This window comes from Ranitomeya variabilis, chromosome 4 (genome assembly GCF_051348905.1).
Source record: "Ranitomeya variabilis isolate aRanVar5 chromosome 4, aRanVar5.hap1, whole genome shotgun sequence".
Lineage (NCBI taxonomy): Eukaryota > Metazoa > Chordata > Amphibia > Anura > Dendrobatidae > Ranitomeya > Ranitomeya variabilis.
Window position 1 is genome coordinate 433,835,372 of NC_135235.1, and position 27,837 is coordinate 433,863,208.

At 42.4% G+C, this 27,837-nt stretch overlaps 1 protein-coding gene across 1 annotated transcript in view; it reads left to right on the forward strand.

Annotated features, from left to right (window-relative positions):
* Nucleotides 1-27,837, forward strand: part of ANKFN1 (ankyrin repeat and fibronectin type III domain containing 1) — a 1,096,304-nt gene that overhangs the window by 134,368 nt on the left and 934,099 nt on the right. Inside the window, exon 2 of the mRNA XM_077257596.1 lies at nt 24,071-24,265. Coding sequence (XP_077113711.1) covers nt 24,086-24,265 — 180 coding nt within the window. The 5' untranslated portion in view covers nt 24,071-24,085. The remainder of the gene's footprint in view (nt 1-24,070; nt 24,266-27,837) is intronic.

The following is a 27,837-nucleotide window of genomic DNA, read 5'->3' on the forward strand; positions in this document are numbered from 1 at the left end:
AGGGGGCTAGGTGGTTCACTAAGATAGATCTTCGCGGTGCGTATAATCTTGTGCGGATAAAGCAGGGTGATGAGTGGAAAACCGCATTTAATACGCCTGAGGGCCATTTTGAGTATTTGGTAATGCCTTTTGGACTTTCTAATGCTCCTTCAGTCTTTCAGTCCTTTATGCACAATATTTTCCGTGAATATCTGGATAAGTTTATGATTGTGTATTTGGATGATATTTTGGTGTTTTCTGATGACTGGGAGTCTCAAGTTCTACAGGTCAGGAAGGTGTTTCAAGTCCTGCGGGCCAATTCTCTGTTTGTGAAGGGCTCGAAATGTCTCTTCGGAGTCCAGAAGATTTCTTTTTTGGGGTACATTTTTTCTCCTTCTACTATTGAGATGGATCCCGTCAAGGTTCAGGCGATTTGTGACTGGACACAACCTACATCTGTTAAGAGTCTTCAGAGGTTCTTGGGTTTTGCTAATTTTTATCGTCGGTTCATTGCTAATTTTTCCAGTGTTGTTAAACCTTTGACTGATTTGACTAAAAAGGGTGCTGATGTTGCTAATTGGTCTCCTATGGCTGTGGAGGCCTTTCAGGAACTTAAGCGCCGGTTTTCTTCTGCTCCTGTGTTATGTCAACCAGATGTTTCACTTCCTTTTCAGGTTGAGGTTGATGCTTCCGAGATTGGAGCGGGGGCGGTTTTGTCACAGAGAAGTTCCGATGGCTCGGTGATGAAGCCATGTGCGTTCTTTTCTAGAAAATTCTCGCCCGCCGAGCGCAATTATGATGTGGGTAATCGGGAGCTTTTGGCCATGAAGTGGGCATTTGAGGAGTGGCGTCATTGGCTTGAGGGTGCTAGACATCGTGTGGTGGTCTTGACTGATCACAAAAATCTGATTTACCTTGAGTCTGCCAGGCGTCTGAATCCTAGACAGGCTCGTTGGTCGTTGTTTTTTTCTCGTTTCAATTTTGTGGTTTCATACCTGCCAGGTTCAAAGAATGTGAAGGCAGATGCTCTTTCCAGGAGTTTTGTGCCTGACTCTCCTGGAGACTCTGGGCCTACTGGTATCCTTAGGGATGGGGTAATATTGTCCGCCGTCTCCCCAGACTTGCGTCGTGCATTGCAGGAGTTTCAGGCGGATAAACCTGATCATTGTCCACCAGAAAGACTGTTTGTTCATTTGGTACCCTTGCCTAAGTTGCCTTCCTCCTCTGAGTTGGTCCCTTTATTTTTTCAGAACGTGGTTCGTTTGCATGGGATTCCGGAGAATATCGTTTCTGACAGGGGATCCCAGTTTGTGTCTAGATTTTGGCGGACGTTTTGTGCTAAGATGGGCATTAATTTGTCTTTCTCGTCTGCATTCCATCCTCAGACGAATGGCCAGACGGAGTGAACTAATCAGACCTTGGAAACTTATTTAAGGTGTTTTGTTTCTGCTGATCAAGATGACTGGGTTGCCTTTTTGCCACTGGCCGAATTTGCCCTTAATAATCGGGCTAGTTCTGCTACTTTGGTTTCTCCTTTCTTTTGTAATTCGGGGTTTCATCCTCATTTTTCCTCTGGTCAGGTGGAGCCTTCGGATTGTCCTGGAGTGGACGTGGTGGTGGACAGGCTACATCAGATTTGGAATCAGGTGGTGGACAATTTGAAGTTGTCTCAGGAGAAGGCTCAGCAGTTTGCTAATCGCCGTCGCTGCGTGGGTCCCCGACTTCGTGTTGGGGACTTGGTGTGGTTGTCTTCTCGTTTTGTCCCTATGAAGGTCTCTTCTCCCAAGTTCAAGCCTTGGTTCATCGGTCCTTATAAGATCTTGGAGATTCTTAACCCTGTATCTTTTCGTTTGGATCTCCCAGCATCGTTTGCTATTCATAACGTGTTCCATCGGTCGTTATTGCGGAGGTATGAGGTGCCCGTTGTTCCTTCGGTTGAGCCTCCTGCTCCGGTGCTGGTGGAGGGAGAATTGGAGTATGTTGTTGAGAAGATCTTGGATTCTCGTGTTTCCAGACGTAAACTCCAGTATTTGGTTAAGTGGAAGGGTTATGGTCAGGAGGATAATTCCTGGGTGGTCGCCTCTGATGTTCATGCGACTTATTTGGTCCGCGCCTTCCATAGAGCTCATCCTGATCGCCCTGGGGGTTCTCCTCAAGGGGGGGGTACTGTTGTGGATTTTGTTTTTGGGCTCCCTCTGGTGGTTACAACTGGTACTGGGTGACTTTGGTGGGTTGCGGTCTCTGGTTTCCACCTGTCCATCTGAGGCTGGGTGTTTCCTATTTAACCTGGCTTTCCTGTCATTCCCTTGCCGGTTATCAATGTATTCAGATGTGCTCAGTTTGGTTCTGACTACCTGCTTCCAGATCTCTCAGGATAAGCTAAGTTATGCTTTTCAGTTGTTTTGTTTTTTGTCCAGCTTGCTAAATATTACTCTATGCTAGTTGGAAGCTCTAGTGGGCTGAGGTGCTCCCCATGTGCCATGAGTTGGCACATGGGTGCTTGTAATCTCAGGATGGTTTTTGATTAGGGTTTTTTGCTGACCGCTCAGACCCCTTTTGTATCCTTCTGCTTTCTAGTTATAGCGGGCCTCGTTTTGCTAACTCTATTTTCATATCTATGTGCGTGCCTTCCTCTCATTTTCACCGTCAATACATGTGGGGGGCAACTATACCTTTGGGGTTTATTTCTCTGGAGGCAAGTTAGGTCTTTATTTTCTCTGCAGTGCTAGTTAGCTCTTAGGCTGGCGCGAGGCGTCTAGAATCAACGTAGGCACGCTCCCTGGCTATTTCTAGTTGTGTTTGTCAGGAGTAGGGCAGCGGTCAGCCCAGGTTCCATCACCCTAGAGCTCGTCCGTTATTTGAGTTGTTTTTTGCTTGTCCAGTGCGATCCCCTAGCCATTGGGATCCATAACAGTGGTGGTTATTTTTGTAAACTCTGCGTGGACTTTTAGTTTTTATACTGACCGCACAGTAACCTTTTCTATCTCTGTCTATTTAGATAATATTGGCCTCCTTTGCTAAAAAATCTAGTTTCATTTCTGAGTTTGTCATTTCCCTCTCCACTCACCGTCAATATTTGTGGTGGGCTATCTTCCTTTGGGGGTTTCTCTGAGGTGAGATAGCTTTCCGTTTCCATCTTCAGGGGTAGCTAGTTCTTAGGCTGTGCAGAGGCGTCTAGGCAGAGTTAGGTACGCTCCACGGCTATTTCTAGTGTTGATGTTAGGAGTAGGGATTGCGGACAGTAAAGTTACCACCTCCTCAGAGCTAGTACTACTTTGGTTTTGCCCACTAGGTCATTTCAGTGCTGCTCCGTATTCACTAGGTCATATCAGTGATTACTGTCTGTGGAGCTGCTACCTCCTCTAAGCGAGTTCATGATTGGTTTTACCCACCAGGTCATCTCAGTACTGCTCTGTACCCACCAGGTCATAACATGTCCAGCACTAAATGACAAAGTGGGATATGGCATGTTGTTTCACCTTTAGCTAGTGAAAAAGTAAGATTTAGAATGCTATACGCTTGCATGGAACACAATAGAAGCAGTGCACAACACACTTGTAGGACATATGCCCTGCTGGCTTTGTCTGTGGACCTCAGTAATGGCAAAAAATTGCTGGAAAGTCGCAACACGCTGGACACTACCTAGCTAAACCATCTGAGTAAGAAACAATGACCTAGCTAACTTGCTAAAATCTCAGCATCTCAGAAGCAGCCTCTCCGCGCTGTTACAGTGTCAAATGCTGCTAAAACAAGATGTCCGACTAATCCACCTGTCCCCCCATTATTCCCCGGCCTCTCCTTTCTGTCAATCCCTTCACTGGCTCCCCATTACCCAGAGACTCCAGTACAAAAGCCTAACCATGACATACAAAGCCATCCACAAACTGTCTCCTCCATACATCTGTGACCTCGTCTCCCGGTACTTTCCTGCATGCAACCTCTGATCCTCACAAGATTTCTTTCTCTACTCCCCTCTTATCTCCTCTTCCCACAATCGCATATAAGATTTCTCTTATGTATCCCCCCTACTCTGGAACTCTCTACCACAACATATCAGACTCTCACCTATCATCGAAACCTTCAAAAAGAACCTGAAGACCTACCTCTTCTGGCAAGCCTACAACCTGCAGTAATCACCGATCGACCAAACCGCTGCACGACCAGCTCTATCCTTACCTACTGTATCCTCACCCATCCCTTGTAGATTGTGTGCCCTCGCGGGCAGGGTCCTCTCTCCTCCTGTACCAGTTGTGACTTGTATTGTTCAAGATTATTGTACCTGTTTTTATCATGTATACCCCTCCTCACATGTAAAGCGCCATGGAATAAATGGCGCTATAATAATAAATAATAATAGTAATGTCCGCTCTTTATATGGAGAGGGACATGTGATTTCAACTGCCAATGACACAAGCTGTTGCGTCAGGACATTGTGGATGTTTCCTGTGCCCTTATTGGCTAGCTGCAATGTGCACACATAAAGTAAGAAAAAAAAGTACAGTTTTTAAGCACACTGTGCCTCTGATATCTGCAAACTCACTCCCCTCATCAAACACATTTCAGATGTTCATGATACACCACCATTATCGTTGCAAAAGTGCTGAAAATACTTTTGTGGCAATGCAAATATTTTTCCACACTTTTTACAGATTTTTTTCCCAATTTTATAGAATTTTGCTGGGGTTTCTGATCACGAATCCGAATGTTTCATATTTGTGCTGAATTTACGATTGGGGATCGTTTTCCAAACAAATTCGCTCATCACTACTAGGCACATGACTGTGGCGGGCGGAAGGACTCATATTGGGCATTAGGGGAGCTTAGGGACAGGCACAAATTGGTGTCAGGAGGTGTCAAATCCCTCGCTTCCTACATTTAGGGTCTTTGTCTTCCCGTTTCTATCCCATCGTTGTATGCCGTGTCATCCGCCAGACTTACCTGTGCCCAATCCTGACAGCAACTCTTCTTATTCTGGTCTACTCTGCTGATTAGGCATCATTGCTGATATCATGTTGATTGACAATTGGCTCCTAGCAGTCAGGAGCAGCTGCAATCAGCATGATATAGGCAGTTACATCCCATCAACAGAGCAGAGCGAAGGAGAATTGTTATGGACCTGGTGGTTAGGAGCACCCGGAATGACCTGGTGAGTAAACTAGTAATAGGAACAAGCTCTGGGAAAGTGGGAACTCGGCTGACCGCAAACCCACTCCTATCACACACACTAGAAATAGCCATGGAGCGTACCTAACTCTCCCTAGACGCCTCTTCACAGCCTAAGAGCTTACTACCCCTAAAGATAGAAATAGAAGCCTAACCTTGCCTCAGAGAAATTCCCCAAAGGTAAAGGCAGCCCCCCACATATATTGACTGTGAGTTAAGAGGAAAGTCACAAACACAGGAATGAAACAGGTTTTAGCAAAAAAGGCCAGACTTCACTAAATAGTCAGAGGATAGAAAAGGAAACTATGCGGTCAGCACAAAAAACTACAAAAACCACGCAGAGTATACAAAAAGACCCCCACACCGACTCACGGTGTGGAGGTGCAACACTGCACCCCAGAGCTTCCAGCTAGCAAGGAAATATCATGATAGCAAGCTGGACTAGAACTTAGCAGTACTAAGAAATATATTCAGGCAGCAGTAACAACAAATGAACTAGAAGGGACTTAGCTTCTGCTGGAGTAGACAGGTCCTCAGAGAAGTCCAAGAGAGATCTGAACCAATACTGATACATTGACAGCTGGCATGAAGTAACGATCTGAGTAGAGTTAAATAGGGAAGCCAGCATAACAATAAATGAAGGCAGCTGAGGAAGCAAACCTCAGAGACCAGCAGTTCCGCTCAAAGCCACCAGAGGGAGTCCAAGAGCAGAACTAACCAAAGTACCATTCATGACCACAGGAGGGAGTCCGAGAAATGGAATTCACAACAGAGAATATGCTGCTCTGCCAAAATGACATCACCGGAAGCCACAGAATTGTGGGCAGGAGTGGTCCATGATCGCTCTGAGCCAGCAGAAATTGGCACTGGTAAGAACAGCAGGTAGCTATCAACTACTTGTCTTTAAGTTCTTAGCCCCATACGAAAAACTAAGCAAAGTCTCAGATCACCTCACTAAATTAGTACCCAACTAATTGGCCTTTAACACTGACCATTGTTTAAATATCAATGTGAATTTCTATACACATTATTACTCTTCAGCTATACAGTATTTTTTGGCATTCTACACTTGAGTAATATGTCACTAGTACACTGGTGACTAACATTGGTCACTTGAAATGTTGGGATTCTGAGTTCCAACTGAATCAACAGCAACATCTGCTTTGAGTTTGTATGGTCTTTCCTTGTTTGTGTTGGTTTCCTTTGAGTATTCTGGTTTCCTTTAACATTCCAAAAATACTTAGAAATGAATAGGCTTGTATGTAATTGGCCCTATTGTGTGTCTAAAATATTGATAGTGAGCACCACAAGGGACAGGTAATTATGTGAATGATGGCAGTTTGTGTTCAGTGCTGTAGAGTATGTAGTCAATGCATACTGTATATAAGTAATGGGAACAAATCTCTGATGAGTGGAAAATTGAAAGAGGCACTTTCGTTTGAGACAGTCAAAAGTAAGAATCAGGATTTGAAATTGGAATGGCGTTAAAGGAATTATGCCAACAGAAAGTATCCTATTTCTTAAATCAGGTTTTTACCTCATATGTATGTTTTTTAAAATTGGCAATGCATTTTTTCATATCATAATTAGTGTTGAGCATTCCGATACCGCAAGTATCGGGTATCGGCCGATACTTGTGGTATCAGAATTCCGATACCAAGATCCGATACTTTTGTGGTATCGGGAATCGGAATCGGAAGTTCCCAGTGTATGGTTCCCAGGGTCTGAAGGAGAGGAAACTCTCCTTCAGGCCCTGGGATCCATATCCATGTAAAAAATAAAGAATTAAAATAAAAAATATTGATATACTCACCTCTCCGGAGGCCCCTGGACATCACCGCTGGTAACCGGCAGCCTGCTTTGCTTAAAATGAGCGCGTTCAGCACCTTCCATGACGTCATGGCGCTTATGTGACCGCCACGCGACCAATCACAAGCCGTGACGTCATTCTCAGGTCCTAAATTCCGAATTCTAGGAATTTAGGACCTGAGAATTACGTCACGGCTTGTGATTGGTCGCGTGGCGGTCACATGAGCGGCACGCAACCAATCAGAAGCCGTGACGTCATGGAAGGCCCTAAATGCGCTCATTTTAAGCAAAGAAGGCTGCCGGTTACCAGCGGTGATGTCCAGGGGCCTCCGGAGAGGTGAGTATATAAATATTTTTTCTTTTAATTCTTTATTTAACACAGTAATATGGATCCCAGGGCCTGAAGGAGAGTTTCCTCTCCTTCAGACCCTGGGAACCATCAGGATACCTTCCAATACTTGGTGTCCCATTGACTTGTATTGGTATCGGGTATCGGTATCGGCGATATCCGATACTTTTCGGGTATCGGCCGATACTATCCGATACCGATACTTTCAAGCATCGGACGGTATCGCTCAACACTAATCATAACGCTTATTAAAAAAACAAAATTATAATCTTGCAACTCTCATGCTGCTACTGAGGCTTTTGTAGACTATAACTTACTGTTTTTGAAAATAATACATGGACATTATCTACAATGAACAGACTTAAAATTAGCTTTCTTGAAAATTGTTCTTGCATGAGTCTAAAAAGCCTAATTGGAGACTATGCAAAAGCATTCATTTTATTTTTTACTAAAGATTGGGATACAAAAACATGGCAACATTTTTTCTTTTAGAGGTAGAGGAGATGCCGGTATGCTGTGCTTCTTGTCGATATTAAATAAGAATATCTAGAGAGTCCAGAGTAATATAGAATATTTGCAGTTTTATTTTCTATATCTTCTTAACCAAGAAAGTGGTTACTCCTGATGAAGTTATACATACTTTGAAACACGTTTAGAATGAAACCGCATATACAGCTCTGGCAAAAATTAAGAAACCACTGCAAAATGTTCAGTTTGGCTGATTTTTCTCTTTATAGGTATATTTTTGAGTAAAATGTAAATTGTTCTTTTATTCTAGAAACTTATGACAACATGTCTCCGAATTTCCAAGCAATACATTTTGTATTTTCTGACAAAGAAAATGGTCAAAATAAAAAAACAAAACAAAACAGTGCTTTCAGACCTCAAATAATGCAAAGAAAACAAGTTCATAATCATTTAGATACAACAATACTAATGTTTTAACTCAGGAAGAGTTCAGAAATCAATACTTTGTGGAATAACCATGATTTTTATTCACAGCTTCCATGTGTCTTGGCATGCTTTCCACCAGTCTTTCACACTGCTTCATGCGCAAAAATTTAAGCAGTTTGTTTGATGGCTTGTGACTTTCCATCATCCTCTTGACTACATTCCAGAGGTTTTCAATGAGGTTCAGGTCTGGAGATTGGGCTGCCAATGACAGGGTTTTGATGTTGTGGTCTCTTATTTTTTGCCAGAGCTGTATTCTACATTACTTTAAACGCTCTAGATACTTTTATTTAATATCGACCAGCAGTGTTGCATCTCCTCTAACACATCTCTACGTTGGATTTTCCAAGCAGAGGAGCAGCAGCTGGATTTACATTTTGAGCCCTTCTAAGAGTTTTATTCACAACCTAACCAGGTAAGCACTGCCACATTATCATTTAATGCTGGATAACACCACGTTTGTCGCTCTGGCTTTCTTTCAAACATTTTTTTTTTAAATATAAGTAACACAAAAACTTGGTTTAAACAAAAGGTTATTTTGTGATGACAGTTTCCATTTAAGACGATGAAGTTCAAAGATACTGTAATATCACAATTTTTCACATTCAACAATCAATATCTTTACCCTCACATGAATGTTACATATATCAAAATAGAACAATTAATTGGGATAATTTAACGAATGTACAGTCTTGGTCAAAAATGTTAAGATCCTTGAAATTGGTCCAGAAAATGAAGTATTTCTCAGAGAAAATGGTTGCAATTCAAGTTTTGTTATTCATATATTTATTTTCTTTGCATACATTGGTAAAAAAAAAGAGAAAAAGGCTGGGCAAAATTGTTGGCACTCGTAACTTCATATTTGGTTGTACACACCTTGGAATATATAAGTGCCCTGAATCACTTCCTATAGTCATTAAAAAGCTTTTGCATCTTTCAACTGGAATTTTGGACCACTCTTCTTTTACAAACTGCTCCAGGTCCTCAAATTTGAAAGGCGCCTTCTCTCAATAGCACTTTTAAGATCTCTCCACATGTGTTCAATGGAATTTACATCTGGACTCATGGTTGACCACTTCAGAAGTTTCTAGTGCTTTGTTTCCATCCATTTCTGGGTGCTTCTTGAAGTATGTTTGGTGTGATTGTCCTGCTTGAAGACTTATGACCTAGCACGCAAACCCAGCTTTCTGACACTTGACACTATCGTACATTGCGATGTAAAATCCTTTGGTAATCTTTAGATCTCATGATGCATTGCAGAATAAAATTAGGATGAAAAAGACAGTGCAATAGTGTTTTATCCAAGGGAGATAAAGGTGTATACTAAAGGTATATACTTAAGGTGTATACTGACCTGATTTATTTATATATACACATTTAAATTGTTTATAAATCATGATAAAGAAGTCTGTGGAACTTTGAAACATGTCCACTGATTAAAGAAAAATGCATATACTTTAGGTCTGGATTTGGATTTATTATATGGGATACCAGTAAAACAGATTTTCTGCAAATTCTCCTTATCTATGATGCCTTGCACATAGAAAGCCACCCAGTACTAGAGGCATCAAAACAACCCTAAAAAATCTTTGAACCTATACCATATTTGACTGTGGGTACTATGTTCTTTTCTTTGCAGGTCTCATTTCATTTTCTGTAAGCAGTAGAATGATGTGCTTTTCCAAAATGCTCTGCAATGCAACTGCAAGGCAGTTGCATGCAACCTCCCCCAGGGGGCGCAGGGAAGGGGAACAAAGTAGCACTCACCATGTAGCACCACAGTGCAAGGCGCAGAGCACCACTAGGAGGCGGCAGAGTAGTCAGACAGGCCGGTCTGCAACAAACAGGAGATGAAATACCAGAAGTCACTGCAGAGCACATAGTCAGAGACAAGCCAGAAGTCAAAGCCAAGCGGTAGTGCGGTATCCAAAACGTGATATGTAAGACAAAGTCAGGGTACATGCCGGAAAGTCAAAGCCAGTCGGAGAATGTGGTACAGAGACAAAAAACAAGAAGCGGGGTCAGAGATCAGGCCGAGTCATGCACTGTAAGGAAACCACCAGACAAACACTAAATCAGGGATAGGGAACAGGTCTAATACAAATACGGAAAGTCAGAGGCAGAGGGAAAAACAGGGTATATGGGTCAGCTGCTCTAGCCTGGAAGCAGGAACTGTCACTGCCACTGGCCAGAAGACTACAGAGGACTTAAAAAGCCCAACCAGCTCCAAAACGAGGCCAAGGGGATTAACCTCTGCATGACTAGTCCAGAGAGAGGATAGCAGAAAACAAACCACGAACTGGATCGTGACAGCTCTGTCTTGGTCTCATCTGTTCACAAGCCACTTTCCCAGAAGAATTTTGGCTTACTCTAGTACACTTTGGTGAACTGCTGTCTAGCTTTTTTGTGTCTCTGTGTCAGCAGTGAGGTCGTCCGGAGTTTCCTGCCATAGGGTTTCATTTCATTGAAATGTTGATGGATAGTCCATGCTAACACTGGTACACACTATGCTTTCAGGACAGAATTAATTTCTTTGGAACTTAAATGGGACTTCATATCTACCATTCAGAAAATCCTGCATTACAATGTTTCATCAATTTTTCTTTGCTGTCCACATCCAGAGAGATAAGCTACAGTGCCGTGGATTGTAAACTTCTTGATTATGCTGTGTACTGTGGACAAAGGGACATCAAGATCTCTGCCGATGGACTTGTAACCTTGAGATTGTTGCTATTCTTCAACAATTTTGGCTGTCCTCAGATAGTTCTCTTCTACTCTTTCTGTTCTCCATGCTTAGTGTGGTACAAACAGACACACAATGTAAAGATAGAGTCAACTTCTTCCCTTTATATCTTGTTTCAGGTGTGATGTGATTTTAATAATGCCCACACCTGTTACTTGCCACAGGTGAATTTGAACTAGCATCACATTCTTTTGTTTACCCACAATTTTGGAAAGGTGTCAACAATTTTGTACAGCCGATTATTGGGGTTTTGTGTGAAAGTATGTTCAATTTGCCTTTTTTCTCTGTTTTTTTGTGGTGTTCCAATTCACATAAAGGATGTGTATAACAAAACATGTCTAATTGCAATAATTTTCGTGGAGAAGTACTTCATTTTCTGGATCAATTTAAAGAGTGCCAACAATTTCAGCTTGTCTGTATATACAAAGCACAGGCAAAACAAATGTAAAACAACCCATAAAATGTATTAAAAAATCAGTTAAAATTAATGTATACATTTCACAAAATTCAGCAAAACGTCGAACATGTGACAGGTGGACATGTGACTTTAGATTAAAATAAATTTTACCTTCCTTTTTGCATTTTATGTTTTACCCCTTCATTTAATCTATTGTGTTGGAACATACAGGAAGCACTAGTGGGATGCCAGAGATTGTTGGAATTTTCTGCATTAGCATCTAGAAAACAGTTCATCAATTACTTTCTGATGTAAGAGGAAGCTGACATGTCAAGCTCCCAAATTATCCGCAGCCTGTGACTGTGTACGTGTAAGGATGAGCCTATGTCTGCCTTCAGTGGATCATTCTCTTTGGGGATTACTTGTAATCAAATACCCTTGTGTTTATGACATGAGTATTACCCCTTTTCATAAACAACTGGAGCAGATGGGAGACACGAGGGGGCTTGCACAATCATTGTTCCTTTGGCACAGGGCTCAGAAGAAGGCTGAAACGGAAGCTCATTCAGCATTTCATATTGAAATAATTAGGCTGAAAAATGTTCAAAATTCTCCACATTTCAAGAGTATTAGCTCGAAAGACAGCTGAGTCTCTTGACTTCTGTTTCTATGCAGAGGCTTTCTTTATAACCAATATTTTTTTAAATTTCTGAGGAAGCTTTTTAAAAAAATATTAATTTGAAATATTTTATGTTTTATGAGTTATTAAAAACAGTAGTTATTTAAAACATTTTTTCCTGTTAACTAAAATGTGACACAACCTTAAAGAATCCAGAAATAGCTTCATAATAGTTTTTTTTTTTTTGTAAAAAGCATCTTTGATAGCAAAGTTCTACATATCTAAACTAAAGATGTATGGACCAAAAGCAATTGAAAGAACCATTCTAACAGTGACCATGGAATTTTTTTTATATAATTTAATACCAAAGGATAGAATATCTGAATTATCACGCCTAATACGTAATATGTTGATGTACAATAATGAAAATGAATATTTTATCCATGCTATCTATATATAGACTAAACATAGCTTTTATATATATGAATATATATACACTAGATGGTAACCCGATTCTAACGCATCGGGTATTCTAGAATATGTATGTAGTTTATTTATGCAGATTTTAGAATAATGCAATTTATACACAGGATTCGGCCATCCGCGACCAATTAGCAAAGCGTGGTTCAAATCCCGCACCAATTCGCGGCCGGACTGCGCCTGTCGCTGATTGCTCATGGCTGGCCACATAGTATATAGCACAGCCATGTAGTATATAACAGCCCACATAGTAAATAGCACAGCCACGTAGTACATAGCACAGCCATGTAGTATATAGCACAGCCACATAGTATATAGCACAGCCCACGGGGTATATAGCACAGCCACGTAGCATATAGCACAGCCCACGGAGTGTATAACAGCCCACATAGCATATAACACATCCACGTAGTTTATAACAGCCCACGTAGCATATAACACAGCTCACGTAGTATATAACAGCCCACGCACGCAGTATGTAACACAGCCCACGTAATGTATAACACAGCCCACATAGTGTATAACACAGGCCACGTAGTATATAACAGCCCACGTAGTGTATAACACAGCCCTTGTAGTATATAGCACAGCCCACGTAGTATATAGCACAGCCACGTAGTACATTGCACATTCCACGTAGTATATTGCACAGCCCACGTAGTATATTGCACAGCCCATGTAGTACATTGCACAGCCCATGTAGTAAATTGCACAGCCCACGTAGTACATTGCACAGCCCACGTAGTACATTGCACAGCCCATGTAGTACATTTCACAGCCCACATAGTACATTGCACAGCCCACGTAGTATATTGCACAGCCCATGTAGTATATTGCACAGCCCACATAGCACATTGCACAGCTCACATAGTATATTGCACAGCCCACATAGTGTATAGCAATGTGGGCATCATATCCCTGTTAAAAAAAAGAATTAAAATAAAAAATAGTTATATACTCACCTTGCGTTGGCCCCCGGATCCAGGTGAAGCATTTACCGATGCTCGTCATGCGCTCCGGTCCCAAGAGTGCATTGCGGTCTCGCGAGATGATGATGTAGCGGTCTCACGAAACTGCTGCGTCATCATCTCGCGAGATTGCAATGCATGGAGAGGTCACTGGAACGTTGCGAGGAGCGGGAAAGGCTTGTTCTGGATCCGAGGGGCCGACTGACGGTGAGTATATAACTATTTTTTTTTTATTATTTTTAACATTAGATCTTTTTACTATAGATACTGCATAGGCAGCATCAATAGTAAAAGTTGGTCACACAGAGTTAATAGCAGCATTAATGGAGTGCGTTACACCGCGGCATAACGCGGTCCGTTAATGCTGCCATTAACCCTGTGTGAGCGCTGACTGGAGGGGAGTATGGAGCGGGCACTGACTGCGGGGAGTAGGGAGCAGCCATTTTGCCGCCGGACCAATCAGCGACTTGGGATTTCCGTTACAGACAGACAGACAGACGGAAGTGACCCTTAAACAATTATATAGTAAATAATATATATGTATATATAATGAAAATATATATACAGTACAGACCAAAGTTTGGACACACCTTCTCATTTAAAGATTTTTCTGTACTTCATGACGATGACTACCTCTTGAAGCTCATCAAGAGAATGACAAGAGTGTGCAAAGCAGTCATCAAAGCAAAAGGTGGCTACTTTGAAGAACCTAGAATATAAGACATAATTTCAGTTGTTTCACACTTTTTTGTTAAGTATATAATTCCACATGTGTTAATTCATAGTTTTGATGCCTTCAGTGTGAATGTACAATTTTCATAGTCATGAAAATACAGAAAAATCTTTAAATGAAAAGGTGTGTCCAAACTTTTGGTCTGTACTGTATATATATATATATATATATATATATATATATATATATATATATATATATATATATATATATATAGCTGTGCATTTATTTAATCAATAAGCAAAATTTAAATTGAATAAAGATGTGAGCAACCATTGTGATTCTTAATTATTAGTGTACATTTGTTTTTTCCATTAGTTGGTTATAACCTTTGTAGTTTTATTTTTCTGTTGCTAAAATTATTTTTTATTCTCTTTTTATGTGATAAATAGTGTTGAGCGATACCGTCCGATACTTGAAAGTATCGGTATCGGAAAGTATCGGCCGATACCGGCAAAGTATCGGATCCAATCCGATACCGATACCCGATACCAATACAAGTCAATGGGACTCAAGTATCGGACGGTATTCCTGATGGTTCCCAGGGTCTGAAGGAGAGGAAACTCTCCTTCAGGCCCTGGGATCCATATAAATGTGTAAAAGAAAGAATTAAAATAAAAAATATTGCTATACTCACCTGTCCGACGCAGCCTGGACCTCAGCGAGGGAACCGGCAGTGTTGTTTGTTTAAAATTCGCGCTTTTACTTGGTTACGTGAAGTCCCGGCTTGCTGTGATTGGTCAGCGTCCCGGCAACATGGCCGCCATTAACCAATCACAAGCCGTGACGTCACGGGAGGCTGGACACGCGCGCTTTTTAAAAAGCGCGCGTGTCCAGCCTCCAGTGACGTCCCGGCTTATGATTGGTCACGGCGCCATGTTGCCGGGACGCGGACCAATCACAGCAAGCCGTGACAAAATTACGTCACGGCTTGCTGTGATTGGTCCGCGTCCCAGCAACATGGCCGCCATTAACCAATCACAAGCCGTGACGTCACGGGAGGCTGGACACGCGCGCTTTTTAAAATGGGCGCGTGTCCAGCCTCCCGTGACGTCCCGGCTTGTGATTGGTTGCGCCGCGGTCAACCAATCACAAGCCGGGAGGCTTGTATAATACATCAGCTGAGAGGTGATACATGGGAATGTGAGACACATCCTGCAAATTCGACCAAACTTATTATGCAACAATTGATGTTTTGACAACATTGGCAGTTTCCCCTTGTTTGGTTTAGTTCATCCTCACTCATTTTGTGCGCCGCGGTCAACCAATCACAAGCCGGGAGGCTGGACACGCGCGCATTTTAAAATTTTAAAATGCGCGCGTGTCCAGCCTCCCGGCTTGTGATTGGTTGCGTCTCCCATGTGACTGCGACGCAACCAATCACAAAGCCGGGACGTAATTTTAAAATCCTTAAGGACCTGAAATTACGTCACGGCTTGCTGTGATTGGTTGCGTCGCCCATGTGACTGCGACGCAACCAATCACAACGCCGGGACGTAATTTTAAAATCCTGAAGGACCTGAAATTACGTCACGGCTTGCTGTGATTGGTTGCGTCCCGGTCACATGGGCGGCACGCAACCAATCACAAGCCGGGACTCATGTAAAGGAAAGAAAAGCGCGAATTTTAAACAAAGAACGCTGCCGCTTCCCTCGGTAAGGTGCAGGCTGCGTCGGAGAGGTGAGTATAGCAATATTTTTTATTTTAATTCTCTCTTTTACAAATTTTTACATTAATGTTGTTTCGATACCGATACCCGATATCACAAAAATATCGGATCTCGGTATCGGAATTCCGATACAGCAAGTATCGGCCGATACCCGATACTTGCAGTATCGGAATGCTCAACACTAGTGATAAACCATTAAGCAGTAGCTCTTTTTTGTAATGTTATCCTTTATTGTTTGTCATGTGCTCCAAACAGCTGCGTGTGGAAATGCGATACACCGGTGGCTACTAACATGTTAAGATGAGCGCCATCAGAGTGCTGTGGTTCCCATGCTATCACATGATGTCAGCTGATGGGACTACTGCTCCTATCAGCTTATGTCTGCTACTGCTGATTATAACAGCTAGAGCAGGTGGCGACTGATGGGAGTATTTATCAGTTGGTGCCGGCGCCTGTGCTACAAATAAAAATATTTGTTTAAAAAATGACATGGGTTCCCCTCTATTTTTGATAACCAGCCAAGCAAAATTGGAAGCTGTGGGCTGCAACCCTCAGCTTTCAGAGCTATCTTGTCTGGTTAAAAAACAAAGGGGTCCCACAGCATTTTTTTTATTATTTAAATAATTTTAAAAAATAGCATGGTGTCCCCCCAGTTTTGACAACCAGCCAAGCTAAAGCAGACAGCTGGGGGCTGTTATTCTCAGGCTGGGAAGGGGCCATGGATATTGCCTTACCTTGCCTAAAAATAGCAGCCTGCAGCTGCCTCAGCAAAGCTGCAACTATTCGATGCACCAATTCTGTCACATTGCCCAGCTCTTTACACTTGCCCTGTGGTGGTGGCAAGTGTTGTAATGGTTGAGGGGTTGATGTCACCTTTGTATTGTCAGTTGACATCAAGCCCAAGGGTAATGAATGGAGAGGCATCTATAAGATGACCCCTTTACTAACCACATAGTCAAATTGAAAATGAAAAACACCCAGAATAAAGTCCTTTATTATAAATAATGAGACACACAGTCTTACTTTTTTATTTAAAAATAGCAAACACAGTTATACTCACCTTACACCCATTCCATTGAAGCCCTGGTATCCTGAAAACAAATTAAAATAATAAACTAAAATACTCACCTAAAGCCCATTCCAGGGAAGCCATGGTCTCCTGTAAGAAAAACCAAACAAACAATCATATCCCTCACCTGTCTGTAGTTATTTCCCAAGCTGTAATCCATTTCTGGGAATAAACAGTTTTCAACCTGGATGGTGACAAGATGCAACCGTCCTGGCTGAAAACCACAGGGGAATGAGCTGCTGCAAAAGCAGCCTCAGTGACTAATGATGACATCATCAAGATTACTGCAGGTCACTGAAGATGTATTCCCAGATGGGTCAATGAACTGCGGTAACCTCAGTAAGATCACTGCTAGCACTGTGAGAAAAAGTGTCACAGTGCAGCCCTGATCTCACCAAGGTCTCTGCAGTTCAGGGTCTCGGCTGGAAATGCAGCCACAATGACCAGTGGTAACCTCAGTGACATCACCGCTAGACACTGAGGCTGATCTCACAGCAGCTCATTATTAAGTATTCTCAGCCTTGATGGTTGCATCTTAGCACAGTCCAGGTTGAAAACTGTTTATCATCCCCAGACGTGGATTATAGCATGAGACGGCACAACAGACAGGTGAGGGATATGTTTGTTTTTTATTTTTGTTTTATAACAGTAGACCATGGCTGCAGTGGACTGGGCGATGACATGAGCATGGTTTAATTTAGATACATTAACCCCTTCCCGACCTGTGACACAGCGTATGCGTCATGAAAGTCGGTGCCTTCCCGACCTGTGACGCATATGCTGTGTCACAGAATGATCGCGTCCCTGCAGATCGGGTGAAGGGGTTAACTCCTATTTTACCCGATCTGCAGGGAGAGGGGGAGTGGTACTTCATCCCAGGGGGGGTGGCTTCACCCCCCCATGGCTACGATCGCTCTGATTGGCTGTTGAAAGTGAAACTGCCAATCAGAGCGATTTGTAATATTTCACCTATGAAAATGGTGAAATATTACAATCCAGCCATGGCCGATGCTGCAATAGCATCTGCCGTGGCTGGAGACCCCGATCTGCCCCCACCCCAGCCCACCGATCGCCCCCCCAGTCGTCCTTTTTGCCCCGATCTCCGTTCCGCTCCCCTCCTCCCTCCTGTCGGCTCCCCCGGTCCTCCTGTCCGCTCCCCAGGTCCTCCGATCCCCCCCCCGTGTTCCGGTCCCACCCCCCCATACTTACCTAGCTCCGATGTCCCTCCCGGTGTCCGGCCGTCTGCTTCATGGGCGCCGCCATCTTGGAAAATGGCGGGCGCATGCGCAGTACGCCCGCCGAATCTGCAAGCCGGCAGATTCGTTCCTGCACATTTTGGTTGCTGTGATAAGTTCTATCACAGCGATCAAAATAAAAAAAATAGTGAATAAATCACCCCCTTTATCACCCCCATAGGTAGGGATAATAATAAAATACAGAAAATATAATTTTTTTTGTTTTTCCATTAGGGTTAGGGTTAGGGGTAGGGTTAGGGGTAGGGTTGCACTTAGGGTTGCACTTAGGGTTGCACTTAGGGTTGCACTTAGGGTTGCACTTAGGGCTAGGGTTGCACTTAGGGTTGCACTTAGGGTTGCACTTAGGGCTAGGGTTGCACTTAGGGTTGCACTTAGGGTTGCACTTAGGGCTAGGGTTGCACTTAGGGTTGCACTTAGGGTTGCACTTAGGGCTAGGGTTGCACTTAGGGTTGCACTTAGGGTTACACTTAGGGCTAGGGTTGCACTTAGGGTTGCACTTAGGGTTGCACTTAGGGTTGCACTTAGGGTTGCACTTAGGGCTAGGGTTGCACTTAGGGTTGCACTTAGGGTTGCACTTAGGGTTGCACTTAGGGCTAGGGTTGCACTTAGGGTTACACTTAGGGTTGCACTTAGGGTTGCACTTAGGGTTGCACTTAGGGCTAGGGTTGCACTTAGGGTTGCACTTAGGGCTAGGGTTGCACTTAGGGTTGCACTTAGGGCTAGGGTTGCACTTAGGGTTGCACTTAGGGTTGCACTTAGGGTTGCACTTAGGGTTGTACTTAGGGCTAGGGTTGCACTTAGGGTTACACTTAGGGTTGCACTTAGGGTTGCACTTAGGGTTGCACTTAGGGCTAGGGTTGCACTTAGGGTTGCACTTAGGGCTAGGGTTGCACTTAGGGTTGCACTTAGGGTTGCACTTAGGGCTAGGGTTGCACTTAGGGTTGCACTTAGGGTTGCACTTAGGGCTAGGGTTGCACTTAGGGCTAGAATTAGGGTTAGAATTAGGGTTAGAATTAGGCTATGTGCACACGGTGCGGATTTGGCTGCGGATCCGCAGCGGATTGGTCGCTGCGGATTCGTATCAGTTTTCCATCACGTTTACAGTACCACGTAAACCTATGGAAAACCAAATCCGCTGTGCCCATGGTGCAGAAAATACAGCGCGGAAACGCTGCGTTGTATTTTCCGCAGCATGTCAATTCTTTGTGCAATTCCGCAGCGTTTTACACCTGCTCCATAATAGGAATCCGCAAGTGAAATCCACACAAAAAACACTGGAAATCCGCGGTAAATCCGCAGGTAAAGCGCAGTGCGTTTTACCTGCAGATTTTTCAAAAACTGCGGAAAAATCCACACAAATCCGCAACGTGAGCACATAGCCTTAGGGTTGGAATTAGGGGTAAGACTAGGGTTAGGGGTGTGTTGGGGTTAGGGTTGTGGTTAGGGTTGGGATTAGAGTTAGGGGTGTGTTGGGGTTAGTGTTGGAGTTAGAATTGAGGGGTTTCCACTTTTTAGGCACATCAGGGGGTCTCCAAACGCGACACGGCGCCACCATTGATTCCAGCCAATCTTGCGTTGAAAAAGTAAAATGGTGCTCTCTCCCTTCCGAGCCCCGACGTGTGCCCAAACAGTGCTTTACCCCCACATATGGGGTACCAGCGTACTCAGGAGAAACTGATCAACAACTTTTGGGGTCCAATTTCTCCTGTAACCCTTGGGAAAATAAAAAATTGCGGGCTAAAAAATTATTTTTGAGGAAAGAAAAATGATTTTTTATTTTCACGGCTCTGCGTTATAAACTTCTGTGAAGCACTTAGGGGTTCAAAGTGCTCACCACACATCTAGATAAGTTCCCTTGGGGGTTTAGTTTCCAAAATGGGGTCACTTGTGGGGAGTTTCTACTGTTTAGGCACATCAGGGGCTCTGCAAACGCAACGTGATGCCCGCAGAGCATTCCATCAAAGTCTGCATTTCAAAACGTCACTACTTCACTTCCGAGCTCCGGCAAGTGCCCAAACAGTGGTTTACCCCCACATATGGGGTATCACCGTACTCAGGAGAAACTGGACAACAACTCTTGGGGTCAAATTTCTCCTGTTACCCTTGGGAAAATAAAAAAATCAGGGCTAAAAAAATTTTTTTGAGGAAAGAAAACGTATTTATTATTTTCACGGCTCTGTGTTATAAACTTCTGTGAAGCACTTAGAGGTTCAAAGTGCTCACCACACATCTAGATAAGTTCCCTTGGGGGTTTAGTTTCCAAAATGGGGTCACTTGTGGGGGGTTTCTACTGTTTAGGCACATCAGGGGCTCTGCAAAAGCAACGTGATGCCCGCAGAGCATTCCATCAAAGTCTGCATTTCAAAACATCACTACTTCACTTCCAAGTCCCGGCATGTGCCCAAACAGTGGTTTACCCCCACATATGGGGTATCAGCATACTCAGGAGAAACTGGACAACAAATCTTGGGGTCAAATTTCTCCTGTTACCCTTGGGAAAATAAAAAAATCAGGGCTAAAAAATTTTTTTTTGAGGAAAGAAAACGTATTTATTATTTTCACGGCTCTGCGTTATAAACTTCTGTGAAGCACTTAGGGGTTCAAAGTGCTCACCACACATCTAGATAAGTTCATTTGGGGGTCTAGTTTCCAAAATGGGGTCACTTGTGGGGGGTTTCTACTGTTTAGGCACATCAGGGGCTCTGCAAACGCAACGTGACGCCCGCAGAGCATTCCATCAAAGTCTGCATTTCAAAACGTCACTACTTCCCTTCCGAACCCCCACGTGTGCCCAAGCAGTGGTTTACCCCCACATATGGGGTATCAGCGTACTCAGGAGAAACTGTACAACAACTATTGGGGTCAAATTTCCCCTGTTACCCTTGGGAAAATAAAAAATTCAGGGCTAAAAAAATTTTTTTGAGAAAAGAAAAAATATTTTTTATTTTCATGGCTCTGCGTTATAAACTTCTGTGAAGCACTTGGGGGTTCAAAGTGCTCACCACACATCTAGATTAGTTCCTTGGGAGGTCTAGTTTCCAAAATGGGGTCACTTATGGGGAAGCTCCAATGTTTAGGCACACAGGGGCTCTCCAAACGCGACATGGTGTCCGCTAATGATTGGAGCTAATTTTCCATTCAAAAAGCCAAATGGCGTGCCTTCCCTTCCAAGCCCTGCCATGCACCCAAACAGTGGTTTACCCCCACATATGGGGTATCATCGTACTCAGGACAAACTGGACAACAACATTTGGGGTCCAATTTCTCCTGTTACCCTTGGGAAAATAAAAAATTCTGGGCTAAAAATCATTTTTGAGGAAAGAAAAATTATTTTTTATTTTCACGGCTCTGCGTTATAAACTTCTGTGAAGCACTTGTTGATTTAAAGTGCTCACTATGCATCTAGATAAGTTCCTTGGGGGGTCTAGTTTCCAAAATGGGGTCACTTGTGGGGGAGCTCCAATGTTTAGGCACACAGGGGCTCTCCAAACGCGACATGGTGTCCGCTAACGATTGGAGCTACTTTTCCATTCAAAAAGTCAAATGGCGCGCCTTCCCTTCCGAGCCTTGCCATGCGCCCAAACAGTGGTTTACCCCCACATATGAGGTATTGGTGTACTCAGGAGAAATTGTCCAACAAATTTTAGGATCCATTTTATCCTGTTGCCCATGTGAAAATTAAAAAATTGAGGCTAAAATATTTTTTTTGTGAAAAAAAAGTACTTTTTCATTTTTACGGATCAATTTGTGAAGCACCTGGGGGTTTAAAGTGCTCACTATGCATCTAGATAAGTTCCTTGGGGGGTCTAGTTTCCAAAATGGGGTCACTTGTGGTGGAGCTCCAATGTTTAGGCACACGGGGGCTCTCCAAACGCGACATGGTGTCCGCTAAAGATTGGAGCCAATTTTTCATTCAAAAAGTCAAATGGCGCTCCTTCCCTTCCGAGTTCTGCCGTGCGCCCAAACAGTGGTTTACCCCCACATATGAGGTATCAGCGTACTCAGGACAAATTGGACAACAACGTTCGTGGTCCAGTTTCTCCTTTTACCCTTGGGAAAATAAAAAAATTGTTGCTAAAAGATCATTTTTGTGACTAAAAAGTTAAATGTTCATTTTTTCCTTCCATGTTGCTTCTGCTGCTGTGAAACACCTGAAGGGTTAATAAACTTCTTGAATGTGGTTTTGAGCACCTTGAGGGGTGCAGTTTTTAGAATGGTGTCACTTTTGGGTATTTTCAGCCATATAGAACCCTCAAATTGACTTCAAATGTGAGGTGGTCCCTAAAAAAAATGGTTTTGTAAATTTTGTTGTAAAAATGAGAAATCACTGGTCAAATTTTAACCCTTATAACTTCCTAGCAAAAAAAAATGTTGTTTCCAAAATTGTGCTGATGTAAAGTAAACATGTGGTAAATGTTATTTATTAACTATTTTGTGTCACATAACTCTCTGGTTTAACAGAATAAAAATTCAAAATGTGAAAATTGCAAAATTTTCAAAATTTTCGCCAGATTTCCATTTTTTTCACAAATAAACGCAGAAATTATCGACCTAAATTTACCACTAACATGAAGCCCAATATGTCACGAAAAAACAATCTCAGAATCGCTAGGATCCGTTGAAGCGTTCCCGAGTTATTACCTCATAAAGGGACACTGGTCAGAATTGCAAAAAACGGCAAGGTCATTAAGGCCAAAATAGGCTGGGTCATGAAGGGGTTAAAGGAGTTTGTGTCATTCTTTCAATTAAATGATTTTATTCTGGGTGTTTTTTTTATACAATATGACTATGGGGTTAGTAATGGGGGCGTTTTAAAGATGCCTATAAATTACTAACCTCTGGGCTTGATAGTTTCTGACTTTTGAATATTAGGAAAAAATGAATTAGATGCTTCGCACAAAATTTGAATAGTAGGAAAAAGTGAATTTTGTGCAAAGCGTTTCATTCATTTTTTCCTAATAATCAAAAAACGTACTGCTATTCATATTTCATATATTTTATATTGACATGCTTTAGCCCAATAGAATGCAACCTTTTTCTGTTTATTGTATATGGAGGTAGCTGCACCTGTTATGCACCTATTCACGCTAGTTTGGATGTGTCAGTCAGTTTTTTGTTGTTTCTATGTTAGCTTACTATCTACCCATACAGTAAATGCAGACTTTACTGAGAGAGGTGTCCACATTCACCCAGTCCACAATTTGTTACCATCTTTTCAATTAGCCTTTAAAAGGTATCAACCACTGAGGACTCTCGATTCTAAATATTTTTCACATTCACCCAGGAATTCAGACATCAAACTAAGAGAGTATTTGCACTGGTTAGGGACCCATCAGTCTTATGGGACCACCTTGACATTGGTTGATGGGCAGACATTATTTGGCCAAATTTTGTGCAAAGCGTCTCATTCATTTTTTCCTAATATTCAAAAGTCGTATTGCTATTCATATTTCATATATTTCACATTGACATGCTTTAGCACGATAGTGTACAACCTCTTTCTGTATATTGTATATGGAGGTAGCTGCTCCTGGTATGCAGCTGTTCACACTAGTTTGGGTGTGCCAGTCAGTTTTTTGTTGCTTCTATGTACTACAGTACAGCACTTGAATAATCCCATTTTTTCATTCTTGAGGCACTACATACTAGGAGAGCAGCTGCACACTCTGGTCCCAAGTGTCGAGTATTGGTGCGAGTTTCTCGCATTGTACTCGCAAGTGTGACCCCGGCCTTAAAGAAATAGAATATCAGTGGAAAACTAGTGAAGCACATTTTCAGACATTGGCTCATACTTATCATTTAAATTTCATCTATTCTGATGAATTACAGGTGCAGTAAGTTGTGTAGAGTATAATCGAAAAATTAACATTTTCTATTCTTGGTAGGATTTCCAAGAAATCATGACGCAACAAATGCAAAATCTACAGCTTACACAATCCAAAAAGATCAGTGCCCCAGCTTCACCAAATGCAGCCAAACGCCTATATCGAAACCTTTCTGAAAAATTAAAAGGAAGCCACTCATCATTCGATGAAGCCTATTTCAGAGCAAGAGCTGACCGTTTCCGGAAACCATCTGTAGTAAGTTATTTTTCTTTCCTATATAATGTTCAAGAAATATACACAAATTACACATTGCGTAATGGTTTTGATTTAATCTTTTACTTTGAACTGACCGCATAGAACTTCAGACACAATGTGACCAAGTTGACACAACCATACTTCTGGTCAAAGTGCAAAAACAGAGAGCACCTGACCAATGTTTTTTGAATTGGGCAGTGCAGATGAGAATTTATTTTCACCTACTAAAATCTATGCGTGAAAAAATAGCAGCATGCTGTACTTTCTTCCGTGTGCTGAATGAGACTCGCCCATTCAAGTCTTTGAATGCAGAAGAAATCAGATTCTATACGGGGAACCAATTTTTACAGATACATTGCAATTCTTTAACATAGGAAAATGTATTTATTTTTGAAATTTTTTAAATATCTGTTGCTGTATAAAATGGATTGCCCTTGGATGGCAAATGGAGAAAAAAAATCTTTTGCATTTTCTTGATTTTTTATAAGCTTGTGTGAACTTAGCCTTGATGGTGTGGTTACAGGAGCTGTACCAGTACAACTACATGTCAATTCCTGCTAGATTATACAGCTCTCCTAATCCGTAACAACCAGACCTAACAAATATTCATAAAGCATGCATATATTATTATTAGCTAGAAACAAACTCCTATCAGTCTCCCCATCAATACTTAGGAACAATCAGTAGAGTGGACTTCTACAATATTAATGCCTACATACAAATACCAAAGGACCAAAGGTGTTCAGAAACAATCACATATATAAAAATACATCTCAAATTTTTATTGCACATGTTTAAAAATATGCAAAGTAACAAAAATAAAAATAAAGATTAAAAAGAGAAGAACCAAATAATGAGGAAAGTGTATCTAGTAAGGGGAAAGGATAGAAGATCACATATGTGATGAATGGCTCCCAAACATTAATGACCAATCCTGTTCAATTGCCTTAGGGGCATAGACATGTCCCAAAATACTGCTACAGCTTACCCATACTGTAGAGAAGAGACCATTTCAACCACCACTGAATGAAAAATTTTGATATATTTGACATATTTTGTATAAGAAAGTGGTTTGTGAATACCTTTGGTACTAATATGTAGACACTAATGACCAGAATCAGGTATAACAGTAATCCTAACTTTTTAACCGTTTAGATGCCACAACTGACCATAGAGGGGGCTATGGGTTGCTTACAACAGCTCCCATTTCTGCCTTGTACAAGTGCCTTTTAAAGAATGACCCAATAGGCTGGCAAGTTGGCAAAGCTCCGTTCTCGCTCAGAATATGGCAACATCAAACTAGTTGTAAGTGTTTTGTAGTCTTAATACTAAGAAGTGAAATCTAAAAAACCTCTATAAACTCTGGAATCATTATAAGGGTACGTTCCCATGTCATGAAAATTTCCACGCACGTTGAAAATATCAGCAAGCATGCATAAATTGACAAGAGCTGTGTAAATAAGACCTACAGCATGTCAACTTATGGTTCTGCTGACATAAGTGTGAATGTAAACAGTGAACATGTTTTTGACAAATTTATAATTTTTTCTTTCCCCACTAAATAATAAAAATAAAGTTTGGCATCACTGTAATCGTACTGATGAGGAACATCATATTCCGAGGTCATTTTTACCACACAATGTACGCCGTAAAAACAATTCCCAAAAAACAACGTCAAAATTATGTTTTTTCGTTCTGCAATTTCACCACACTTGGATTTTTTCCCCCCATTTTCCAGTACATAATGTGGCTAAATGGATAGTGTCATTCAAAGTATAACTCACATTTCAAAAAGCAAGCATGCATACACTATATGTAAAATAATTAAAAAAAAGTTATAGCTCTTGGAAGAAAGTGAGGAAAAATCAAGAGTAAAAATGAAAATTTGCCCTGTTGTGAAGGGGTTAAATACTTTTGTTGGAATGTAGGGACCTGCAGCATAAAGCATCTTTTATGCTGTACATTGAACACTACATAGCTACATTCCCACGCTGAGTGTTTGGTGAGTTTTTGATGTTAAAGATTTTCTACAGCATTTTTGCTCCTATTAAGTAAATTAGCTTGCTTCTGTTTTTAACTTGTGTTTTTATCTTATTTTTGACTCTGCATTTCTTGTCTCTTTTTGGTATGTCATGCTTTAAATTAAAATACTATGTGATACTTTCTGGTATTGGCATATATGTTTTTTAGTGTGTTTTCACTGTGAAATACACCAAAAACACATGTAAGAATAGAAAAACTAGTTGTCTCACCACTCAGGAAGATGATTCTGTTCCAAGACAAGATGGACCTGCATGTATTTTGTCAGAGCAACAACTTGATGTACATATTGGAGGAGGAATCCAGCAGTTAAAAAAAATTGTAACCCACACATGTGATACTCCCGCCAGGGCCGGGGGGTACTTGGTACCGGGCCAGACAGCTCTTTGAAGGAGGTCACTGGGCCATGATCCGTCTCCATGGCCCTGTCCGTGTCATAAAATGGGGAATAGTTATATGGGATTGAGTCGTGATGCCACCCGTGGTGTTCGGCAATGGGTGGCTAACGCTGCGGTTCAGGTCCACTGGGGCCAATGGTGATGCAGCAAAGATGGTACAGCTCCCCACAGGTAGAGCGGGGCCCCAGGGCAAATATTTTTGGCTGTCCAGGTGGTGGTGAACGTTCGGGTGCAGAGAATAAGGAAGGGACACAGAGAAGTGCAGTTTTCTTTACCTTTTACTTCTTGTTAGATGAAAATGCAATCCGGGGTACCAGTTACAGATGACAGAAGGAGTCTGGCTAGCCTGGGGGCATTCAGGGGGTCCACCCTGCCAGGTGGGGTTGGAGACCTTCCTTCTGTGCTCTCCTTTTGGGTTCCTGCCTGTAGCTAACCTGCGGCCCTCTCCTGCGTGTTGGTTTTAACCTGTATGGCAGACAGCGTGAGCCTATCACGGGCACTGCCTTTTCACTGGCAACCCTGGGCTCTTGGTCTGCTGTGGTGCCTCCGGGTGTTCAGTGTGGCCAGGGAGCTTGCAGGACCCTGCCCTCCAGATTCGGCTGTCAGGGTATACAGCACCCACACAGCCAAGGACTCTGGCATCCTTTTTGTCAGCGCTCCGCTCCGGGGTCAGCTCTGACACAACTTCAGTTCCCCAGAGCCCTTGTCTCTTCTCCTTCCCTATCCCCTGTCTAACTGCACAACAGGCTTAACTGACTCCTCCTCCTGACCAGAGAGAAGAGCTCCCCTGAAGTCAGGTCTAGAGCTCCCCCTCTGGCCTGGAGCAGGAATCGTGATGCATGCTGTGTATTACCTGGCATGGGGACCCCTTCCTGCCTCCAGGCATGACATTACCCCTCAGAGGGAGGCAATGTCACCGTGGCAACCGGACCCTGGGGTTCCACATTCCCCCCTAGTTAGTTTCAGTACCTCCCGGACTGAGAAAACATAACTAGAACATTTAATAACAACAATAAATAAAAATCTACAAAGTCTTAAAAATGTAAAAATTACCAAAACCCAGAAAGAAAAACAATAACACAGTTACTGTAGCACCTAGTCCATACGCTGCCATCCAGGAATTGCCTTTGTCCA